Below are 23,607 nucleotides of genomic sequence, written 5' to 3' on the forward strand. Positions count from 1 at the left end.
AGACTCCAATAGCATCTTTTTGAAGAATTTCTCGCAATTCTGCGAGCGAGATACACAATAAGAAGTGTCGTTTTAGAACAGTGAAATATATTAATTATTTCATCGACAAAGATATACTCCGTAACTCAAGATTACGCTTATCACAAGATCTTACAGTTATCATTGTACGAAGTAACATTCTTTGGTAAAACGATATCTCAACAATTGTGTTGTTGCTACATTAATGTGGAGCAAAAACATTTCTAGATTTTGGAGACTTTTGATCCAAAGGAAAATGACAAGAAAAAATTTATACACTTCCTCCATTTTTTATATATGACGATTTTGTTTTTTAATGTGAACCTTTACCTTTATTTAATTTAGGCTATCGCCCTTGTCAGATACACCTAAATTTTACCATGTATTTACAACGCCAACAAATGGCATCATAAAAATGACAATTCTTTTATCTATCGGAATAAAGAGGCAAAGAATAGTGAATCTTTGGTTACACCGGAAACGAAAATAATTTTCAGAACAATCGGATTGCATAAAAAGACTCGGACAAAAAAAAAGGCCAGATGTAGTGTGACCAATAATGATCCTTAACCTACAGGCTAGGACTAATTACGAGTGCATTTTTACGGAAATGGATCCTCTCCATTTCCTCTCACATGGGCTCCATTTTTACATCAAAAGAATGATTTCGAGGGTACACTATCCAAGCTCGGTAATTATCATGTAAGATAGTTATACGGCGTACAAGTGCCTTATAATACTAACACCGCCTCATTTAATAATAGCACTAAATGAGCTAGCTATACAAGCAAAATAAATCACTGAACGCCATACAACGATCTCACACGATAATTTGTGATCCACGCTACCCTAACATGAGCAATACTAACCTACTCTCCCTCTCTTTTGAGTTGAATTTGAAATGTGTAGTCAAACTTTTACCAACTGATGGCTATTTCTCCGAATCATCATCTCCAGAGGAAAATTCCGGAACACTTAGTTGCACAGCAAATGACCGGCTGGCGAAGAGCGAGGGATCACACCAGACCAAGAGCCTCGGCTGCACTCCTCCGACTTTCGTGACCACAAACACCAATAAGTGTAGTTAGTAGAAATTCCCTTTGATCTATTGACAAGTGTTTTTGTAGGCCTCGAGCTACCATCTCCATCTCTGGCTGTAAAACATCAGAGTAGTGTGAATGGTTTAATGGTGTGAACTTCAGAAGAAAATTAATGGATGCCTAAACCCAACCAAATGGGTGAATTTTGTCGTTATGACAAGGGACTTGAGCCAAATCAAACAGCACATTATTGCAATAAGAGTGTCGAACGCTGAACAAGTATCAGGTCTTTATGCAGCCAGTTGTAACATGGCAAACTGGTCATTTCAGAGTGCCTGTGGTTTGGGACATTTCAGGTAACATAAGTACTTCCTGTCGGGGTCGGATTGGATTGGATCACTTCAAGTCTATGCCAGGTCATTTCAGGTCATGTTTATCAACGTTTTTGCCAACAAAAAAAGGGAAAACTTGGGTGTAATATAAAACTAATCATTTCTGGTGATATCAGGGCCATTTGGGTTTCGAATCATTTCCAAGTCTAATTCGTGTCTAGTTTGGGTCCGCTCTGTTTAGTGTGGTCTAGTCATGGTGACATTGGTAACGTACCCTGCTAGGTCGAGAGTGTGAAACAAGGAAAATAAACGAAAAGCAAACAATGGCAACGGTAAAATTTCAATAATACAGGAAAGGGGATGTTGGGGGGGAAGAAATTTTATTCAAAAAAACAGTAAAATTCTGAGCTTCACTTTCATGGTTTCATCCTCTATCTTTGCATTTAATTGAGGCTAGAGAACAAAAAAAAAAAAAAAAAAAAAAAAAAAAATTAAGCTGGTCTTGTTACCATTGCAAATGATTTTTCAGCTAAAGATCAAAAAACGAAAGGGAGAAATTGTTTTAGATAACACGAGACAAGAAAAATAGCCAGTAGGATAAAAGTTACTGCACTATTGGTTTCCAGCAGAAATTTTGACGAGCGCTTTTGATAAAGACAAAAAGACCAGGAAGCGCCATAAAAGTCTAATACTTAAAACCTTATAGGTCGTTTACTCATTTACAAACACGAGCAAAAGTAGTATACCACAAAGGGAAGTAAACATACAGATGATGGTTCAGGTGGAAATATGTGGTGAATTAGACATATCTTTCTTAGTTCCTCCATAGCTTCTAAATGTTTAGCTTGCATCTCCAGTGCCTGACAAGCAAAATTCAAACAGTTGTAAGTTAAATTCAGAAATAAAGTAAAAATAATTTTGGTTGACAAGCATAAAACATTTCTGAGAGTATGTGATACTACTTCAGTCAAACCAGCGCAAAACAAGGAGAGTGATTTATTTTCACACACTATTTTTACACTCCTCAAAGTCCTCGCCAGGGTACGAAATCAAGGCTGCAACACCGCATTGGCACATTGTGACCAAGTTAAATATAAAGGTTTTGAAGGTTAATACAACCGCATTTTGAGGCGACAAAGACCACATTATGTCACAATGACCAAAATCAAATCGTGATGATCAATTGATCATCCCAAAATCAAGTCTTAAACCTCGATTTAAATGCATGCTCCTCATTGTGAAACACGCATTGGTGGCTGGGGAATGTAAAAATAAATCTAACCCTTTTAGACAGTTACAAGAGTTTTTACCCAGGCTTGTAAAAACCATTGGCGTGTTTGTGCAGCAACAGTAGCGGAAACAATTGTTGCAGCACGGAAGTTGGCTAGACCTACATCATAAGCAAGCCCAGCTATAAACAAGGGTATGTCTTCACCGTCTATTTGAACTGAAGGATTTCCTGCTCTGCAAATAAGTGAATGTATCACAAGTGCAGTTGGAAATATGGGCATACAACAGTAAAGACGAAATAGTTCACTCCATCCACCCTGTATATATTCTGCCCATTCAACTTCAGCGGTCACATGATGTCACCTTTGACTAATATTTTCTCATCATATACAATAGCTATAATTTTAAAATAATGTAAAAATAATTGTTTTGATAAATTAATCGACAAATTTCACATTACATCCCTTTCATATTTTCAGAGAAATTAATGGTCAAAATTGTTGGCTGACCATCCCTTTCATATTTTCGGAGGTAGGATATGAATAATACCTGCAACAAGTGCTTATGACATTCTGCACGGATAAACGATACAATGAATCCCGTGCATTGTCTGTTTCAAAGGAGAGCTGTATTCCAGACTTCTTACATATCCTACGCAGCTGCTCTTCCCCACGAGCAAAATCAACAAAAAGCAAACAATCTTACGTCAGAATATAAATAATAGCATCACCCAAAAGTAAACCTATATGAATTCTGCTAACCATCTAGCTTCATAATGTTTACTCCAAAGAGAGAATTCTAAAATAAAGGTCATGCCGCAAATGACAACAGGTAACCACGCGAAGTACAATTTTGGTTTTATCTTAATTGAATCAACCGCAACATAAATCCCAAGCATCAGCTCATTCACCCTTGGACCTATATATATTACTTGTCACTCTTTACTCAAGACAGATTGGGATTCTAAACCACAATTGATCTTCTACCATCACTGAATAACCTTTTGATATGTATCAACTAATGCGGAAAAATGCACTACACAAGTACAGGACCATTGTTTGATATAAAAGGTCTTGATAATTTGCGACGGGAGATTCTGGACTGAATTGAGCAAAACTAGTTCACAAAATAGTAAGGAAGCGATCTTTATACATGTAAGGGTCCAAGGTTTCCCCATTTTGGTATACAAAATTGTAAGCTTGTGACACAGAAGCCCGTATTTAGGAGATTACATAGTTTTGAATGAAGCCCTAGAAAAAGTAAAGCAGCTACCACCCCCAACATATGTCAGAATAAACCATTACAGATGTTAAAACAAGATTCTGTAAGCAAAACTCTAGAACCACACAAGTTAAAGATAAACAGCATAGGGAAATCACTGACTTCAATTATATCTTCTTCTGAGACGTCTTTTCCCCTCAATTTATCATCCATGATTGCTGGAAACAGACCATTAGATTATGTCGATGAAGAAAAGAATAATGCTAAAAAGCTAACATTTAGAAACGCTTGGAAGGTCGTGCATTTACCTGTTTAAGAGAGAAATCAGCAGCATTCAAATAACAGTGATGCATGTTCAGCAGCTAGGGAGCACTTAACAGCAGAGGAAAATGATAAAGAAACTGTAAGCATTGCCATAGCCATCAAAGATGTAGCATTTATTTTTCAGCAAGAGGCCACGTTACGTAAATAAAACCACCCACGGCACCCAGTAATAGGACAGAGAAAAACCAGGCGTTCTCTAATCATTACTACGAAAGAGAGAAGATACCATCTCTTCCACACTTCAATTGTCACTTACTTTCAATATTTTGTTTATGAGGAAAACACCCATCGGGTATTACTTCAATAACGATAGATAAAAAAAGTACAGCATTATCACTTACTTCCAATATTGGGATGCTTAATATTGTTCTTCTTGATGAACTGACATTTAGAGTAAAGCTAGCACTAACTTCCTAATACCAATAATTTTAATAAAAGACTCTCACTAACAGAAAATCATCTAAATATTACCCCAGAACCTATAATATGCTATAGATTATGAAATAAAATAACAGACCGTCAACAAGGACAAACTGCAAAACGGATATGGCTGCTTCTTAGTTCCTGATACTATGTCCAATAAATTTTCAAATTCCCTATTAGAGTACATCATATACCTTTACGAGATTAATAATATCATCGTCAATAGCAGTATGAACAGGGACTTTGGTATACATATCCCTATATTCTCTTTTCCCTTTCCCTCTCTCCCCGCTGACATTCACCCCTTGCTCTACTTCTCGTCCTTTTGTCTGTTATATCCTTTCTTTCATCTCTCCCTCTCTACTATGGAGTACTCCCTCGATCCCACTTTTATTGTCCCCTTTCCCTTCAAATTTTATCCCAATTTAATTGTTCCCATTCTAAATCTAGTAATGCAAAACTTCAATTATCTAATATTGCCCCTAGATACTAACACTATAGCCACCATAAGAGTAATATCTCAACTCTTCATTAATTTGAGGGGTGAAGTTGGTAGTTCACCACTTAAATCCTCCCAAAATAGAAAGGGAGACCATAAAAATGGGATGGAGGGAGTATCAATCATCCAAAGAAAAGTACGTGAAAGATTACAACCACGAAAACTTAAATTTACCCCCTGTGTCCAAACGTCTGCACCTAAAGGGCTCTAGTGTCTAAAGGCCTCACAAGTTGCAAATGCCACAAATGTGTGCGATTTAGACCTAAAGGGCTTTAGTGTCTAAAGGCCTCAAACGTTGCAAATGCCACAAATGTGTGCGATTTAGATAGTAGCACTCGTTCACACTTAACACAATTAGAAAACCTCGAACAGCAGTCTAACAAGCTATGGCTAAACTATTAGTGCTACAGAATACATCATAGAAACCACATTCAAGAACAAAGAAATCTACTCGAATATGCAATGAAAAAAAACAAGAAAACAAACAACCAACCAACAACATTCTCAAGTACTAAAAGACGGACCTCGAGTAAGCAACTTGGCTTCCCTCTGATACTCCTCCCTACCCGCCTCCAAAACCGGCCTAGGCACATAAACCGGCCACCAACCCGGCAACCTTTTCATCCGTTCCCCTCGTTCCTTATTCCTCGACACCGCCATTTCCCAATCCCGCTCCACATTCCTCCCTACATCCCCCACTCTCTTCCCTCCACCTTCCACAACCCCTCTCTTCGCAACCACCACTTCCTTCCCTCCTAAACTCCGATCCATCCTCGTAACCACCTCTTCCTTCCCAAACCCACCCCTCCACCCTCCCCCAAACCCTAACCCTAATTTCACCAAAACCCTAATCACAACAACCACAACACAACTCCAAACCAAAACCCCACCCACAAACCTAACCGACTTCTCCGAACACGATACAATAACCCGATTACTCCCACCTTCAACCCTAATCAACCCTCTTAAATCCTCATACGCCTCAATCCCATCATCCACAAATTCCCTAATTTTACCCTCGATTACAGAAATCGGCGTTTTCGACTTCAATTGATCAACATCGAGGATAAACTGTAGCTTACTCGAGTAATCATGAGCCGATGAATTCGACGAATTGCTATCATTTTTATTAGGGTTTCGGAGAGAGTTACGACGACGGCGACGGCGGTGAGGGGAGAAGGAAAGGGAAATTAATAAAGGGGTTTTGTGGTATGAGTATGGGGTTTTAGGGTAGAGGTGTGAAATGGAGTTTGCGTAGTATTGGTTATGGTGGAGGGATGTTATGGAGCTGCCCGCCATTGATGGAGCTTGGAAGGTAGGTGAGTGTGTGAAGCGAAAGTGAACGTTTGAAGAAGATGGTTATTAAATCGTTATCTGCCGGGCCCGCGAAACAAGATTATCAGGAAGGAATTCCACAAAATTTGGTGCCGGATAGGAGGAGTATAGGAGTGCTACGGTCTAGACCCGGCAAAAGAAACCTGAATTAATTGATTTGAGACTTAAATAAGAAAATCCGAACTTGACTTACCATAACTTTGTTGACCCGAAACAGTCCAAACAGACCTCATTCGAGAGGGCTCGATGTGAAATTGATGCAAAAAAAAATATCTGAAATGATTGTTGATCGAACACCCAATATTGAGTAACTTGAATAATACTTGAAAGCCTGATTCAAGATGAATCGAATTCAATTTAATTGAATGATACCCGAACTTAAATACATGTGAACCTATCGATATGAATTATAAAAAAATCTCGTTAAAATACTCCCATTTTAGGAGTTTCTTCCTTGATTAATGACATTTTGAATTGTTACATGCAAATTGAAAAGTAAAAAAAAAAATATCTAGAAGTGAAAAAATTAGAACTCGAAATTCACTTAAATTGGTATTAACTCGACTAGAAATAGACAACCCAATTAAAGTGCTAATTAAAATGAACATGATCGAAGTCGAACTGAGACGGACACTAGGGTCAACCCGATCAAAATAAATCTGATTTACAAAATCTAGGTTTGTTAAGTGATTTTCCTGCGCATAATTTAACATAAGTCAAAAACTACAACAGAGTTCACAGCCGGTGGTAACAATTCCAACCAAGCAGTTTTGCCAACAAGCCTAGTCAGCCGTACATGAGCTAAAATTTGAGCCACACAATTATCGACCTGACTCGTACATGACCAACTAACTCAATAGAAATCATTACATAACACAATAATGTCATCAATAATCAACGAGAAAATACTTATTGTAATACCCCTGATTTCCTAGCTGTGCACTCGGCTGAGTACAACTGAGTACTCGACTGAGTGGCACAAACTCGACCGAGTAAAGTGGACCGAGTACGTCTGGGTTTAACCCAGAGTCTGACAAGGGCGCACTCGGTCGAGTGGCTGATGCACAGAACCGAGTGCTGGGCACTTGACCGAGTACTCTCGAGCACTTAACCGAGTGACCCTGTACAGACCCAGAAATCGCGAGTTGGGCTCCGTGTTATTGGGCCTTACTATATATACCTTTCTTTCAGTTTCTTCCTCATTTTCCCCAAATCCTAAACTCTCTCTAACTCGCTCAAACTCTCTCTAAACATCCCCAATCATCTCTCATGAAGATTTAGCTTGGAAATTGAATATTCAACATCATCTTTTATCTTTTCTTTACCTTTTTCACCTTGTGAGTCAAGATCTATCATTTTTATCTCTTTTATTGTTTTCCTAATCCTAGAAGTTGAGAGTATTTGGGGGTGTTGTTAATTGGGTAAATTAATTGGGATTTTGAGTAATTAGATAGTGGTAATAAGTAATTATATGTATTGTATTGTTGTAAGACATGATTATGATAGAAATTATTTGATTAGTTGTAGCCTTGTAGGGGGGGACTTCATAGAGGATGATTCTTAATTTTATGCTTGTGCTTATGGAGATTTGCTAAAAGGTAGGATTTTCATCCTCGGTTTTAATAATATATGGATGCTTACTCATATGGTACATATGTCATTGTTGTTGTGGTTAGTCTCACATGAATGTTGTAATTGCATAATAACATGTTATTGGGTACATGTGTCGTAGAGTATTGTTGTAGTGTTGGATTTGTAATATGTTAATGGGGGATTATATATTAACGCATTATTGAAATTATTGTTATTGCATTGTAACATGATAGTGGAAATTGTCATTGGCCTCATATAGTTGTCAGATTTCCATTATAACATGACAGTGAGGTTCATGTTGTTGGATGGTGTCTTACGTGGCATATTGTGATGTGCATTGATCCTATGTGATTGTTGGTGGATGTTGGAGGTAGTTGGTGGAGTTGTGGCGTGCTTGTGTTGTATGGTTGTTGAGGAGACGTAAGGCGGTTCTGGAGACCGTTTTACGCTCGGGTCGTTCCTTGGAATTTCCCACTCCAAGTAAGACGTGCACATTTATGGCTTGAGAATGGAGGGACTCGTGTGGTGTCACTACGTCTAGCAGGGGTCCGGTTAGCGCCCGAGTTCGGTACCACGGGTGCGTCCCGCGTACCTGATTTACGGGTTGCGGTCCGGCTGTTTGGTGACGGTGTTGTGATGTCGTCACCGGGTTATATGGATGTGGAGTTGGGGCAGACGTAGATTTGTGATCCGTGTGCTTCATTGTTGCATTGTATATTCATATCCACATGTCATGTCTGGAGTGTTTGTATTATTGAAACTCACGTGTGTTGGTTATGTATAAATGTCACCTTCTTTAATTGAGGTGGCCTGTGATGAACCATATGATATTTCCGGACATATGAGGAGTAGTTTGAGCACATGTTTGGACTTAATGACGAGCGGGACGAGTCGAGTCACGAGCATTGGTGTCCATTCGAGTTGTCACATGCTAGTCGACGTAGATTTCATTAGAAAGGTTGTAGTAGTCCAAGACTTCTATTATTTATTTATTTATTATGTAAATCACTAAACATGTGTTTATATAAAATGTTACTTAATTGGAGTTGCGATTCATTGCTTCGGGAAACCGAGATGGTGACATTCCCGATTACCTTGGCTGGGTAAGAGGGGTGTTACACTTATTCCTTTACTTGTACCGTTCAGTTCTATAATAACCCGGAGGCAATCACTGTCGATCATCTTCATTTCCTCTATTCGAAGCTTCTTGGAGTTCGTCTTACATTGCTATTACTTCCGTAATATATGGTTCCCAATTATGCTTCCGAACAATCAAAGTACCCCGCATAACACCGCTTCTCTCTCATCCCTGCAAGCTGACTGCGTCTACACCTGAGTCAACGTTAATCTTAACACAACTCACATGAGTCGGTCTCCACCCCTCATTCTCACTCCCGCCCGCTTCCCTTCTCCTATAACTCCTTCTTCTCGTCCCAGCACACACGTCTTCGCCCTCTTTAACCAATACGTCCCACATTCTCCTCACGATCCTCTATAGGTCCACGTAAACTCCGTCAAACACTGCCCTATTTCGTTGTTCCCAGATTGCCCAACACTCCATGAATTTTCCATAATCGCATCCCCTTTCTACTTCCACCGAGTCTCGACCCACTCCCTAACCATACATTTCTTTTAATCATTTACTTCAAAATAACCCAATTCAAATAAACCTGAAACAACGTACCGAAAATCTAAACAACCTCAATGCAAATAACCCGAAACAACACACCCGATCTGACTCAACCCGGACTAACTCGATTATACAACCCGACCATAATAACCACTCCATCATATAGTCTCACACCCCAAGTCACTTTCCCAAAAATTTCTCCCTTCAGTCTATTTGTCCAACAAAGTAGGTGATCGATCCATCATCATCTTCAGAAGATGGCAGCACTACGACGTCTAGCCGCCACGCGCCACCTCATCTCCGCCAACATCCAGCGTTCTCTCTCCGCCGCACCTTCCTCTCTCCGCCGTGACAACCACCACCACAACAACAACAACCCTATCCAATCACCTCACACAGTCACCCAGATCCCTCCCCTTTCTCCCCAATCTTCCTTCTCAAGTAATTCATTATTTATTTATTTAATTATTTTTATCGTTCGCTTTGATTGCGTAATTTGATTTGAATTCCGATTCGTTTTGTGATTGTTCTGCCGATTCATTTCCTGTTTGCCCTAATTTAGTCAATTGATGTGTTCCGTGTTCCGTGTTCCGTCTTAATCATTTGTTTACCTTTTATTAAAATACGTCTCACCAAAGTAAACAATTGATTCCTCCGTCTTAATCATTTGTTTACCGAGAATAATGAAGTTAAATACGGAGTACTTGATTGAGACTGAGGGAGTATTCCGTTATGTGATTCATATAGACGTTAAGTCTTGCGATTGATATACTATGTTTTCCGTATTAATCATTTATTTACCTTTGATTAAAACTACGTCTCACGAAGGTTAACAATTGATTCCTCCGTCATAAAAAAGTTAAATACTTGATTGAGACGGAGAGAGTATTCGGTACGTGATTCATATAGTGGTTAAGTCTTGCGATTGGTATACTACGTTTTCCGTCTTAATCATTTATTTACCTTTGATTAAAACTAGGGTCTCTCAGAGAATAAACAAAAGGTAAACTATTGAATCCTCTGGCTTAATCATTTGTTTATCTTTGATTGAAATACACTTGCATAGAAGAAAAATGTTAATTAATTGATTGAGACGGAGGAAGTATTCAGTTGTGTGATTAATATAGACGTCAATTCCTTCATTTTAAGCTGGCGTGATGGATATTCAGGGATTTAATATTTGATATTGCATGTCGATGTTGATGTACTATGTAGTTGCAATTATTGTCCAGTTGCTGTTATGCTGCGAATTATCAAAATGCTGGTTAAGTTGGTTTTGGGTGCTGTTTGTTGCTTTTATGAATTAATTGTGGCATAGCGTATCTAAGAATTTAGAACGGTGTCTGAGTAGAGGTATGGTTGGATATAGAAGGTATAGCTTGGGGCACTCCAAAATTTTCATGAAATGCTAAAATTGTGCCTTTGAATTGAAAATGAATTTAGTCTAGGAAAGTTTTAGTCGTTCCATTTTATTGGCCCCATTTGATCAAGGGTGATGTTAACGAATCATGAATGTTTGATGAAATACAAGGATTCTCTCCACTTCCTACAAAGAAATGGATGATCTGTTTTCTATCAATGATCCATACTTAATGATGAACGTGAGTTAGGGTTTATATGTAATCTTGTAAAGTAATGGAAGGTTGAAGGTGGAGAACGGAAAATGAGTTCAGTTACTTTACACATTTTAGAAGACGAAGTATGGATCCTTTAAATCTACACGTCGTCAAATGTAAATCGTTGATAAGAATCCGACCACCCCGGCACTCATTTCTTTGTAGAAAACTGAGAAGATTCTTACCCTGATTTATGGTTGAGTAACTATGTGTTTAGAATTCGGCGATCGAAGTTTAATGAAGAAGCCTAAGCTTTACTGTTTTATATTTTAGCTGTAGTAATAATTCACTAATTTGTGCTGCAAAATTTTGGACACATTAATAACTTTCAAATAACATCAATAACTTTGGACTTTGGAGCATTAGCATTAATTTGTGCTGCAAATTTAAATTTAGGAGACATTAATAACATTAATAGCTTTCAAATTTAGAGTTCGTGTGTCATCTTGTAAAGTAATGGAAATTGCGAAGGTGGACAAAGGAAAATGAGCTGACTTACTATAAACATTTTACAAGACAAAATATGGACCCTTAATCATACACATCCTTAAATGTAAGCCGTTGATAAGAATCCCGACCACCCCGGCAGCCATTTCTTTGTAGGAAATAGAGAAGATTCTTAATCTGATTTATCGTTGAGTAATTTATGTGTTTAGAAGGGTAACCCAAGTTGAACTGTTGAATTCAGAAGCTGCTAAGCTTCACTGTTGTATATTTTAGCTGTAGTAATTTGTGCTGCAAATTTAAAGATTAATAACTTTCAAATATTCTCCTTATCCCAGATGTGTTTGATCCTCTTGCTGCATCAACAAGGACCGCCACTCAAGGGCAGCTAATGAGCCACCCCATGGATAAGTGCAACCCGTCCGTCTCAGCATCTGGCATCTTGGGAACCGGATTAGCTATGGGTAGAGCTCGGGAACTACTTTTCCTTAACATGTACAAGTATGACGGGGTCAGGATGGAGATGAAGAGAAGTTTTTCTTCGAGTGGGAGTCCAGTGGAGCAGTCAAATGAGAAAGTTCAACCTAATGCTAATATCATGCGCCCACTATCTCCCCATCTTCCCATTTACAAGCCACAAACCAATTCGGTAGCATCCATCTTTAACAGAATCTCAGGGGCTTACCTATCTGCTCTCGTTATCGTCTTTTACCTTCTTACCATAAAAATGGGACCGATTTGCTTTACTTATTATCCTTTCTACCAAGTCTTCTTTTATGCATCAAAGTGCGCCCTAATATCTGGAGAGCTTGCTATCTTAGCCGTGGCTTATCATTTGTTTCACAGTTTTCCTCATCTGTTTTCGGATTTGGTAGCACAAATTACTCTCAGAGCGAAATCAATCAAGTAAATGATGATATCAACTGATGCTCGAGAAGTTTTTGGAAGAACGATTTAAGTGGTGAGTAGTAGACAAATAGGGATAGTAGGACTTTCCTTAGTACTGTTGGAAGTTGAAATCTCTATGAATAAGCAAATCATGGATTGCTTGGATTGTGGTTATACATTTCTCTCTTTGGCCTTCATGCTTGTAAACCTTTCGCACTTTTGTGGATGCTTGAATCTACTCTGTGGGAACTCTTATTGTTTTTTTTGTTGGTAGTCTCTTTGTTGTTACTTTGGAGCGCATTAGCAAGGTACTATATATGGGGTTCAATCTCGAACCTAATAATATTTATTCTTCTGCCTTAACGGTGGCTCATACGGGCTTAAAATACAGCTGTGGCAACCTTCAAAATATCAAATGTCACGGTCCGCTACTTTTGCCGGACCGTGGCGCGCACCCTTGCCCGTCTCAAGGCAAGATGCAAGCGACAAGGATCTTCGTACTAGTGAGGGATCGCCCACTAGCACGATACTCGGGTCTCGGGTCGGTGTGTGTCGGGAATCCTAGTCACGATTATCAAGTCCGGCACACGAAAGCAATAAAAGTAAGCAATACGATTATTGAAAGCAAGCAACAAGCAACAACAAGCTTTTGGATGAGAAGCGGTTTTTCATTGACTAGCACCTCTCATAGAGGCAAATTTGATAGTTTGGTCCTGGTAGCGAGGAAACATTGAATTCTGAGTTTAGTGTAGAATGACGATATACCTATTTATGGAAACCTATTCTAAAACTACTAAGAAAATACTTACTACAAATGTACAAGGAAAATGAAATTACATAAGCATAAATAAATCTAAGGGTTCGAAGTCATGACTCATGATGCAGCATTGCGGCTCATACCAATATATATTATGTTATTCCTTGCCATGGATTAACTGTTTTTTTCGTAGTCAACTCTCGGACAAAAAGTGACTGCTATGTGGTTTGAACTTGGCACCTGACAACCGGGAAGGCGGGAATTACAGAAATTTTCATCAGACAATTGTCATATATTGCAACGTTGGTCCTACAAAACACAGTACTAGATCTATCAAAGCGTCGCAGTTGCAGAACGCCTAGAAAACCCACATGAAATTTCAGATCAAAATCCGACTAGTATTTACAAAAAAAAAAAAAAAACCGAGATTCAGGAAGGACAGGACATTTAACTTTCAGATTGTTTGAAAATTTTCCCTGCAATTGACACCAAAATGTTCAGCATAACAACCTCATCGTCGAACTCAGCTTTCTCCGCCCGCAACTTTGCGCATCTCCGAAGCAAACAACGCAAAGACGCTGAAGTATCGGCATCCAGGGGAGTCGCAACCACGGCACACAGAGCAAAAAGCCAAGCACATTCATCCTTTGACAGGTTACTTGTATTCTCGAACAAAGATATACGTTTATTCAGCAATGTAACCCTGGTTACGGGGTCCATGGCTAAGAGAGTGGACACGGTGGGACCACCTGCTGGCAACTCCAGGGATGCTAGGCTCTTGGAAGTACGCTTTGTGCATTCGGGGCGACTAAAGATGACAGAATCCGAGTCAAGAGAAGTTGAATCATCGGTGTCCCCTAACATGGATAGAGCCTAACAATCAAGAAATATAAATCCGTTACAAACTGAAGTAAGGGCGCTTTACTTAAGTATTATTCCAAATCCGCGAACGATTTAACCAAATACCCATATCTAAGTTGTCATTGAAAAGTTGTTTTCCAGGGTTATTTAGGTTTTATTTGGGGTTTAAATAACAAGTAGTCTTACAATATCGTACGTGAAAAATAATTAGTACAGAGAATTAGGACAAAGGAAAAATAATTACCAGCCTCAGTTCGGAAAAATCAGAGATGAACTCATCTTCCCACTGCTTTAATGGAGCAAGATGTGGGGGGCATTTCTCAATATCAGGAATTTTAGGCATATACACACTTTGCACTGTTAGTTTGCTTTTATCAGGCTTGACCACCTTGACTTTCGGAATGTGTGCAGCTTCCCACCTACGGTACAAATGTGTTTAACAAATAAAAAGTTGAAAGAAATCTGAGATCCAAACTTTAGCATGGAAAAGGGTAAGATCCACCATTTTTCTTCTGGACTGTGCGCCCTCGATAACATAAAAATGACGAGATGAGCTGAATATTTATGTAATGCCTACTGCAAGTGAAATATTTTGTCTTGCACAGGGTAATACCATTCTATTCAATATTGAACTAAATTGTACTCCGTAAAGGTTAAGGAGTAATCACTAATCAATATAGACATAGAGCTATAAGCATCACCATGGGGAAAGCTGTGGTGCCGACAAACATAATTACCAGTACATGCATATGCTTTTCTTCCTTATTCTTTCATGCTTCATCTCTTTGCTAATTTTTTCGACAAAAGGATAGAAAAAAAAAACTAATGTAATTAGTGAAACTTCTCAGTTGTTGAAAACACTACACCAAAGCACAACAGGCATCTCACCCTTCGAAGTACCCTATGAATGTTAATGGTCTCACATGCAACTTTTATATGCACTTATGCAGGAAGATTATTTGTTTTATCACTAGACTGTAGCCAGGATTATGTGGCACACTACGTCAAAACTAATTTATGAGAAATTTTTTACTCACTACGCTAGCTACAGTTCTTTTTAAAGTGAAGTAGCCGTCATTTGACGCAATGTTCTATGAGTCACTGGGAGACTTCTCTGTGTTGTCAAAACTCAAAACGTAGTGTAAGAGTGCCCACATCCAAGCCCTCTTACACCAGCATTTGCAAGGCCCCTGAGTCACCGGGGTAATGTTTTACATGTGATTTGGAATCACATGTAAATAAAGGGCAGCCCGGTGCACGATGGCGTCCCCGCTAGGCGAGGGTCCGGGGAAGGGTCCCACCACAAGGGTGTAATAGGGGCAAGCCTTCCTTTGCCATTTTGGCAAGAGGCCGTTCCTAGGACTTGAACCCGTGACCTCACGGTCACAAAGCAACACCTTAACCGGTGCGCCAAGGCTCCCCTTCTTGGGATCACATGTAAATAAGCATTAATAAACATTCCATAATGAAATTTGATGATAGTAAATGGGAAGTAAATAAGCAGGCCACGATTTTGAAACAGAACAAACTACTCGTATGATGATATAAAATATATTTTGCACGAAAAGGAAGTTTGCACCATTCTACTATTAAATATAATTATAATTATGACAATGGGTCACAAGAAGAATGCAAGAGCTGAAAACAGCATAGAAATACCTGACACGCCTAAGATATTCAAATCCATCTTCAGGAGGCCCAGATTCAAAATTTGGTTCGCCTTTAACCATAAAAGCAGGCCTCCGAATGCTCTGATACTCATCATCGCTCTCTTCATCTTCGCTCCACTCCCCAAAATCCTCTTCATTCGAGTTCCTTACTTCCACATCATCAACAACATTCTCTGAAGATGAGTCCCCTGAAAGGTATCATGAAACTTTTTTAAAGCGCTTCCATGGATTGGCCAAATATGCGCGTAACATGCACATCAATAGGAATGAAGCAATAAATTGACTCTCATGTAACCACCACATATTCATAGATGTAGAAGCCAAATGCATATTTCTGAAACAATCAAACTCATTCATAGTGTCTGCACAATATCAGCAGCAAAAAAAGTTTAAGAGCAAAATGCTAATTACAACCCCGTATCCTAGCACTCTACAGTCTACACAATACAAATAGCATGTTATCAATCTAAAGAGTAGTGATCGCTGGCATTAGCAGTTAACAATGCTATTGCTTTTGAAGACATATATATGTGAATAATTGCATCGTCCCCTTCCAGCAGCCATACACTATCATATAGGTAAGACTAAGCAAGCATCTTTCCCTCGAAACAGTGTTTTGAGCAGCAAAATCTTTCAGAGTAGAGGAAAAGTTTACTCGTAAAAGAAAAGAAGCTCGTAGACTGAGGATAAGATAGCACGCCTACTGTAGAAGAGAAAAGACATACAAAGACTGTTTGAAGGATAAACCAGTGAAGAAATTGAGGGAACTTTGGGAAAGAGACCAACAAAAGACACACTACACTATAAGCTTTGAGCATCATCATGCAAAAAGTTAAACCTCAGAGTTCTATCACAAAATTTGAAGTTAAGAACAGAAAAATCAGTACACCCATCTCTGACCAAATAAAATGTGCAGAAAGCGAGCATAAAAGGCAAGGCAGATTTAAGAAATGAAAATTAAAAATGAAAGATGAAAGTCTTAAACGCATTCAAGAACCAGAGTTTCGCGCTAAACTTGGCAAAACTCGGTGTTGTTATTCTTTGTTTGGATGAAGGGATTTCAGAGGAAAGGGACAGGAACAATTTTCCTTGTTTAAATAGCAAGTTGAAGTGGAGAGGAGAGGAAACACTACATTTCCCATTCCCCCTCTTTTTCCTCCTAGTATTGTAGCCAGACATTTACCCTTTGTTTCGATAGATGTAAAGAGAGCGAAGGGAATTGAGGTAAACGATATCAACATGACCATGTTTCCCCTTCCCTCCTACAATCGTATCCAAATTCCAAACAAACCCTAATTCTTCCAAGAGTACAGTTTCTGTGCAGCAATAGCATTGTTCTGACGTGTCAAATATAACTGGTCTACTGATATAAGGACATTCATAATCCATAATCAAGAAGACCTGAAACCATTTAGCAAGCATGGAAATATAGAGCTAGACAGCAATCTGAGTGAGTAATGTTCAATAATATCAAGACGAACCCTGGTCCAATACTTTGAGGCATATACCTCACAAATACATGTCTCATTTCCTCAATACTCAAGGAAATAAGTTGAACATAGTCGTGACAGGAAAGAATTAGGCATTTCGAAAAGAAAAAACTGCTTTAAAATCTAATCACAACAAACATCATATTGCCCTTCTTGTCAACACATAATGGCAAGACCCCAAAACCGGCACACGAGTTACACTAACAATCGATACCAAGCAATAGTTTAAGACATAGTGAACATTTTAAGGCAGGATTAAAGGCTAAACATAACAAATTTCACTATAAAAAAATGAAGGGGAAGAACATATACCCAGAATTACTTGATCACAGTAATTCCTCTTCCTACCAGACTGATGCTTATTCGGTTTAAAGCTACCCAATTCATCATACTCATTCCTCACATTTTCCGCGAAACCGTTATAAACCTCTTGCCAAAACTTCTTCTGAGATTTCCTATTCACAAATTTAAGTTTCTCCAACTCTTTTCTTGAATACTTTCTCTTCTTCCCAACATTATTAGAACATAAAATTCCCTTCACATTATCCGCGAAACCGCTGTAAACCTCTTCCCATAACCTCTTCTGATACTCAACATTCAGAAATTTAAGCTGCTCCAACTCTTTTCTTGAATACTTTATCTTCTTCCCTGTAACACCTGAACTGTCATTAACACAAACATCATTAAAATTACCCTTTTTGCCACTTTTACCACTCTTTTTTACATCATCCAAAACCCCAACAACTAGGGTTTCATCAATCAACTCACTACTCAATGAAGAAATTACACGATCACCATTCTTTGAACAACCAACATCATTATTATTCATCAAAATCCCAGAACTTTCACCATTATTAATAACAAAACCATCAATTGTTTCCCGATTTTCCCCAAATTGATGCTCAGAAATCCCAGAAACTTCACTAAAATCATCAACAATCAATAATTCCTTTGAACCACCATCGATTAGGTCAGAATTAGTAAGAGGGCAGTCGACAAAACTGGGTCTTGGGTTATTGGGAGATTGCTCTGGAGAAATTAGGGTTTTTTGGGGTTTAAGAAGAAATGGGTTGATTAATGAAGATGAATGTTGTTCTAGGGTTTGAAGAGGATGAATGGTAGGGATATTATGATTATTTGAGAGTGGAGAGATGTTAGTAGAAGTTTGTAATGGAGATTCTTCCGCCATTGTTATGTGAACTTTGAGTTTTGAATTTTCGTAGGTTCAGAAAGGAATTACTCCGTATATAGTTAGTTCACCTAGGATTACTGGATTAGTGTGGTACTTCGTAGTATTTTATCCGTTTTACCGGGTAAAATGGATATTACCGTTTTTTTAATTTTTCATTTAAGATGTGTATATCTATTTCATAACATATTTATGTGGTATGATATTTGACCCGTCTTAAATTTAAGATAGACACCTCCATTTTAAGGAAGATTAACTGGTCATGTATAAGGCTGATTGTAAATTGTAAGAGCATTACACGATACTACGAGGATGCGAGAACAAAGCGCTTCCTCATTGATTCATGGATACTCACTCATAGTCTCATATAGTCATATGGGTCATATCATGCTTCGAGTTCTCGCTATTTTTATGCAGCATATTCGATAGTTTTTTTTTTTTTTTTTTTTTTTTTTTGGTACGTAGCATATTCGATAGTAGTGATGGTTAATAGTGATTCTCAAGTCGGAATTTTTTTATTTGTATTAGTCAAAGATCAAACGTTGACCACTTATCTTAGAAATGAAACAAGTAAATAAAGATTATAAAGGAAATAACATGAAGTATAAACTAATTTAAGTTACAAACTCCAATCAATGGTATCAAATAGGATCTCCCTTATACTAAAAGAATAAGAGATCTCAGAAATTTTCCCGCCTAAATGATTTTGGCTGTAATTGCGCTTTCATTATACTTGGCCTTTTATCATATCATATCTGTAATTGGGCTTTCATTATATTATATCTATAACTGGATTTTACTAAACTTTCTCTTTCCACCGATTAATACAAAACATTAATAATAATAAGTTTTACAATTAAATTTCAAATTGCGTTAGTTGTATAATTGTTATTTGCTTTAATATTCCTATCTAAAAAACCGCGCATTCGCGCGGGATCTATACAAGTTATGCTATTACTACATTTTACATTTGAATGTCAAATTAAATCATTTTTAAACTAATAAGCAACATTTATAAGTCCAAGAGATAAGGCAGCAGTGACTTCATGACATACCCTCTCATCGTAAAATAAGGTAATTTGGAGTTGTTCTAATATGGATCAAATCAAATAAGCCTTAGAAGAAGCGAACAAGCAAGTAATGTTCTAAACCAAACCCAAAATTTTCAAATTACTAGTTTTAAACCCGTGTAAAAATTGCACGAGATTAAATATTAATAATTGGGTTTTTCTAACGTGTGCCCTTAGGGCACACATTAATAACCTAATTGTGGTAAAATTTGCAAGAGATTCTCACTAATTATGTTAAAAATGAGTTTATACTTGAATATTTGATGAGAATCTCTTGCAAATCTTACCACAATTAGGTTATTAATGTGTGTCCTAAGGGCACACGTTAGAAAAACCCTTAATAATTTGACTAAAAGTATATAAATCATCTAATAAAATTACAAATATTGAAAAAAAATTATTTGTAAATAACATTAGATGTACAAAATATATTATAAATATTTGCTCAATGAAATTTAGAACAACTATTTAATTAGCAGAGAAATCAAATCAACCAAAGAAAGTGGTGGACCCTACCAAAAAAATAACCCCTGTAAAATAAGGAATCAATAGAAACTTTTCAAAGGACTTTACTTTTATACTATGAATAGATGAATAGATAATTAGGAAGTACATTTTTACAATATCTGATTTCCTCTCCTATTTAGTGTCATTGCAACATTTAATTAAAATATTTTTGACATATAAATATATAATCAACTAATATTATAATTTCATAAAGTAGAAAGGAGTACTTTATAATTATACATATTTTTGTAAATATGCAAACTCGTTTTATTAAATATCAGGTAACAAAAATTTTAAAGAAACGGTTTCTCAATAGCGTTATTGAGAGACCTCTAACATGGTGAGGGGAGATAGTTATTTAATTCTATTTTCATGTTATGTCTCCCACTAATTTAGTAGAAGACGGTCTCTCAAGAGACCTACTACTTTTTTTTTTTTTTTTTTTGGAAGATGATATTTTCATTATGCTCTATGAAAAACCGTAGAATATTATGACTATTAACTCTATAAGTCATGGCTTGCTTTTTTTAATGTGATATTTGAAAATTATAATAATGTACCCAACCCAAAATTATAATTAAGTTTTTACATCTTCTTATGTACCAAAAAAAAAAATTATGAAAAGAAACTTTTCCAAAAAAAAAAAAAAGAATTATTAATACCAAGTATACTAAGCCCAACCCATCATTAATTACTAAACCTAATTTCCTTAACATACTCCTAAGTTAATGAATCATGATACCCGCGTCACTTACTAAACACATATTTATGAAAAGAAACTTTTTCATATACACATTCCCTCTAAAACAATCTCATATTCTCATCCTTAAAAAAGGCTCTCTTTCTTGTTTCATGTTTTTTTTTATTCTGCACTTTCACTTTATTTTTGGCGTAGATCTCTTACTTGTTTCATGATTTTTTGATTCTACAGGTATAGTTTTTTATTGAAACTCTAGTACTAATCATCACACAATTATTTCGTTAAGACTTACCACATGCATTTATAAATATTTATTTAAATTGTTCAATCTAAGGTTTATTTTTTTGAACCGGATTTGTATTTAATCTGGTTATAATGATTTTGATATACTGTATTTTTTAAATGACAATTTTTTTCCCCTGAATTTAAGTTATCATACCCGTGTAAATTTAACCATTACTGATTTTTTTAAGTGTTATAAATTTTAATTAGGCATTAAATTAAGGAGTACTAATTGTATTTTAAAATATTGATGTTCAGATTTACGGATATCTCAGTTCTTATTCAACAATTTATTTCGTTGTTAAAAATTTCACAAAAGAAAATAATCAGATTTACTAAATTTAAAATGGTAGGATTTTTTTTTTTACCGAGTATGAATCTAATAAAATGCTCTTTTTTTTAACAGAATACAAATTTTAATCATATAGAAATGTGTAATATCTAATGTTAAAAATTGTATAATGTATAGTTTTAACTTTTAATGTATATTGTTATAAAACGTATATTGTAATGTTTTCTCAATGAGATGAAATGCACAAGAAAGAGAGTAATTAAATTACAAAAAAAGAAGGTGAGGGTGGTACACCAAAAAAACAGTTTTCCATTCCCTAAAAAGTAGCAACCAATGGGAGAGCTCTAAAAAACCCATATTTTCTACTATTTAGATTCATTATCCAGTAAAGGTCCCTAAATCTGCCAGTGATTAAAATCTTCCTATTATATGAGAGTTAACAATTGTAAATTGGTGATTTATTACGTGGTACTCGTATATAATACTCGGTACTAGAATCTATGTACACTTGTTGATTGAAGTGCAAGTTCAAGTCCAAGTTCAAATCCATGTCTAAGTCGAGTCCAATTCTAAATAGAAAAATCCAAAATCTATCTAATTATTAATTAATAATTAAATATGAGTAATTAATATAATTCTTTAAGCAAAAAAACAACAAAAAAATTATTATAATGACCGTTTAATTACTTAGGACTAGGAATCTTTTTTGAGGGCTAGGACTAGGAATCTTTTTACCTACTAGGAGTAGGAATTTTACATTGATGAGTATATATAGATAGTCCTGCCTCAATTACTTCTACAAGATTCCTAGTCCTAAGTAATTAAAATCTGCATAAACAAAAATATTAATCGAAAAATCAAAGCTATTTCACGTAGCTGATTTCATGGCTTCTAAAGTCGTTGGAGTCGCTGCCATTGTATGCGCCATTGTTTCGATAGTAATTGCTACAAGCTCAATTTATAATCTAGAGTCGTCCTTCAAGTCACTGCTGCCATTGTATGCTCCGTACGTAACACTAATCTTCTGAATTAATTCAATTATTAATCACTTAATAATTATTACTTTCCTTTAATTTCACTTGTTATTTATCAATCTTCATGTTAATTTCATGTTGATCTATTTATGGGTTTTTCTAAAGTGTGCCCTAAGGACACACATTAAGAAGTCATATAAGGAAAGATTTTCAGGATAATTTCTTTAAAAATGGCAATAATGAGTTATCTCTAGGTTTATCATGAAATTATCCTGAGAATCTTTCCTTATATGACTTCGTAATGTGTGCCCGAAAAACCCTTTATTTATTTATTGTTTTTTATTTGTTAAATTTTGTAGGTTTTTCAACAATAGTCCTAAGGGATTATATGTTACGTCGTTTGCTATTGTTTATCTCATTGAAAGAAAAAAATACAAGCGCATTGGATTTTACTTCTTTGTTTTGGAACATTTGGTAAGTTGAGCTGTCGAGTTCAATTTTATTTTATTTTTTCCATAATTTTATAATAATAATAATTATTATTTTTGTTATATAATGTACGGAGTAAATTATCTTGTTTTCTAATTAGAATGTGGAAACTAAATAATTTATATTATTAATTACTATTGTTAAATCAATGACGCAAATTATTTTCATGAGACGGATATATATTGGACTTTTGTCGTTGTTAATATTTTCATAATAACAACTTTTTTTTTTTTACCTTGTAGGCTCTGATGGCGTTGATGGTATACCGAACAATACCGTCCGGTGGAAGTGCTGGAATTCAAGGACAATAAAAAATATTGGGTTAAAAAAAATTATATTTAGTTACGGAGTAGTATATTAGACATGAACTAGCAAGTTTACTTTTCAATTTTTTTTTAATGGTACTCTTTATGTTTTAGTTGTATTTTACATTAATAAAAGGAATAAATAAATTATATATTCTCCGTATTATATATGGATTGAAATCTCTTAAACTTTAATGTTGAATATATTTTTAATTTCGTGCGTATCATATGATGAACGAAGTTAATAATTGTAATATTAACTTCGTTGAAAGAGAAATTGATGATGATGATGATATCAACTTGTTGAGCCGCAACATCTATTGGATATGTTTTCCTCGTGTAAATTTAACGTCGACGGATTTTAATTTTAGGTCAGGAACTTCAACTCTTATTATAACTTTTCCAACTAAATTAGTTCATGTTGATAT

The 23,607-nt window shown here is 36.3% G+C and overlaps 3 protein-coding genes across 3 annotated transcripts; 1 reads left to right on the forward strand and 2 right to left on the reverse strand.

Moving 5' to 3' along the window:
• Nucleotides 1–420: 420 nt before the first annotated feature.
• On the reverse strand, nt 421–6,540 carry LOC141619023 (uncharacterized). Its single transcript, XM_074436062.1, has 6 exons — nt 5,612–6,540; nt 4,004–4,059; nt 3,170–3,279; nt 2,701–2,854; nt 2,158–2,250; nt 421–1,172 (listed from the first exon to the last, which is right to left on the reverse strand). The coding sequence occupies exons 1-6, from the start codon at nt 6,384–6,386 to the stop codon at nt 1,035–1,037; spliced, it is 1,326 nt and encodes a 441-aa protein (XP_074292163.1). The 5' UTR covers nt 6,387–6,540; the 3' UTR covers nt 421–1,034.
• A 7,072-nt stretch (nt 6,541–13,612) lies between these two features.
• LOC141619024 (uncharacterized) lies at nt 13,613–18,647 on the reverse strand. The gene is made up of 4 exons (XM_074436063.1): nt 17,684–18,647; nt 15,871–16,069; nt 14,456–14,630; nt 13,613–14,223 (listed from the first exon to the last, which is right to left on the reverse strand). Exons 1-4 carry the CDS (start codon nt 18,558–18,560, stop codon nt 13,798–13,800), a joined length of 1,677 nt encoding a protein of 558 aa, XP_074292164.1. The 5' UTR covers nt 18,561–18,647; the 3' UTR covers nt 13,613–13,797.
• A 3,564-nt stretch (nt 18,648–22,211) lies between these two features.
• On the forward strand, nt 22,212–23,333 carry LOC141622478 (uncharacterized). Its single transcript, XM_074438519.1, has 3 exons — nt 22,212–22,417; nt 22,745–22,859; nt 23,117–23,333. The coding sequence occupies exons 1-3, from the start codon at nt 22,296–22,298 to the stop codon at nt 23,183–23,185; spliced, it is 306 nt and encodes a 101-aa protein (XP_074294620.1). The 5' UTR covers nt 22,212–22,295; the 3' UTR covers nt 23,186–23,333.
• Nucleotides 23,334–23,607: the final 274 nt, after the last annotated feature.

This window comes from Silene latifolia, chromosome X (genome assembly GCF_048544455.1).
Source record: "Silene latifolia isolate original U9 population chromosome X, ASM4854445v1, whole genome shotgun sequence".
NCBI classification, from domain to species: Eukaryota; Viridiplantae; Streptophyta; class Magnoliopsida; order Caryophyllales; family Caryophyllaceae; genus Silene; species Silene latifolia.

Excerpts from the sequence above, each read along its gene's own strand:
- LOC141619024 (XM_074436063.1), bottom strand. The coding sequence starts at position 18,560 with ATGGCGGAAGAATCTCCATTACAAACTTCTACTAACATCTCTCCACTC. Across the intron at positions 14,631-15,870 it reads GAATATCTTAGGCGTGTCAG|GTGGGAAGCTGCACACATTC; the intron begins GTATTTCTATGC and ends TTTGTACCGTAG. Across the intron at positions 14,224-14,455 it reads ATTTTTCCGAACTGAGGCTG|GCTCTATCCATGTTAGGGGA; the intron begins GTAATTATTTTT and ends CTTGATTGTTAG.
- LOC141619023 (XM_074436062.1), bottom strand. The coding sequence starts at position 6,386 with ATGGCGGGCAGCTCCATAACATCCCTCCACCATAACCAATACTACGCA. Across the intron at positions 2,251-2,700 it reads AATGGTTTTTACAAGCCTGG|GCACTGGAGATGCAAGCTAA; the intron begins GTAAAAACTCTT and ends TTTGCTTGTCAG. Across the intron at positions 1,173-2,157 it reads TTCCACCTGAACCATCATCT|CCAGAGATGGAGATGGTAGC; the intron begins GTATGTTTACTT and ends GATGTTTTACAG.
- LOC141622478 (XM_074438519.1), top strand. The coding sequence starts at position 22,296 with ATGGCTTCTAAAGTCGTTGGAGTCGCTGCCATTGTATGCGCCATTGTT. Across the intron at positions 22,418-22,744 it reads CTGCTGCCATTGTATGCTCC|GTTTTTCAACAATAGTCCTA; the intron begins GTACGTAACACT and ends TAAATTTTGTAG. Across the intron at positions 22,860-23,116 it reads TCTTTGTTTTGGAACATTTG|GCTCTGATGGCGTTGATGGT; the intron begins GTAAGTTGAGCT and ends TTTACCTTGTAG.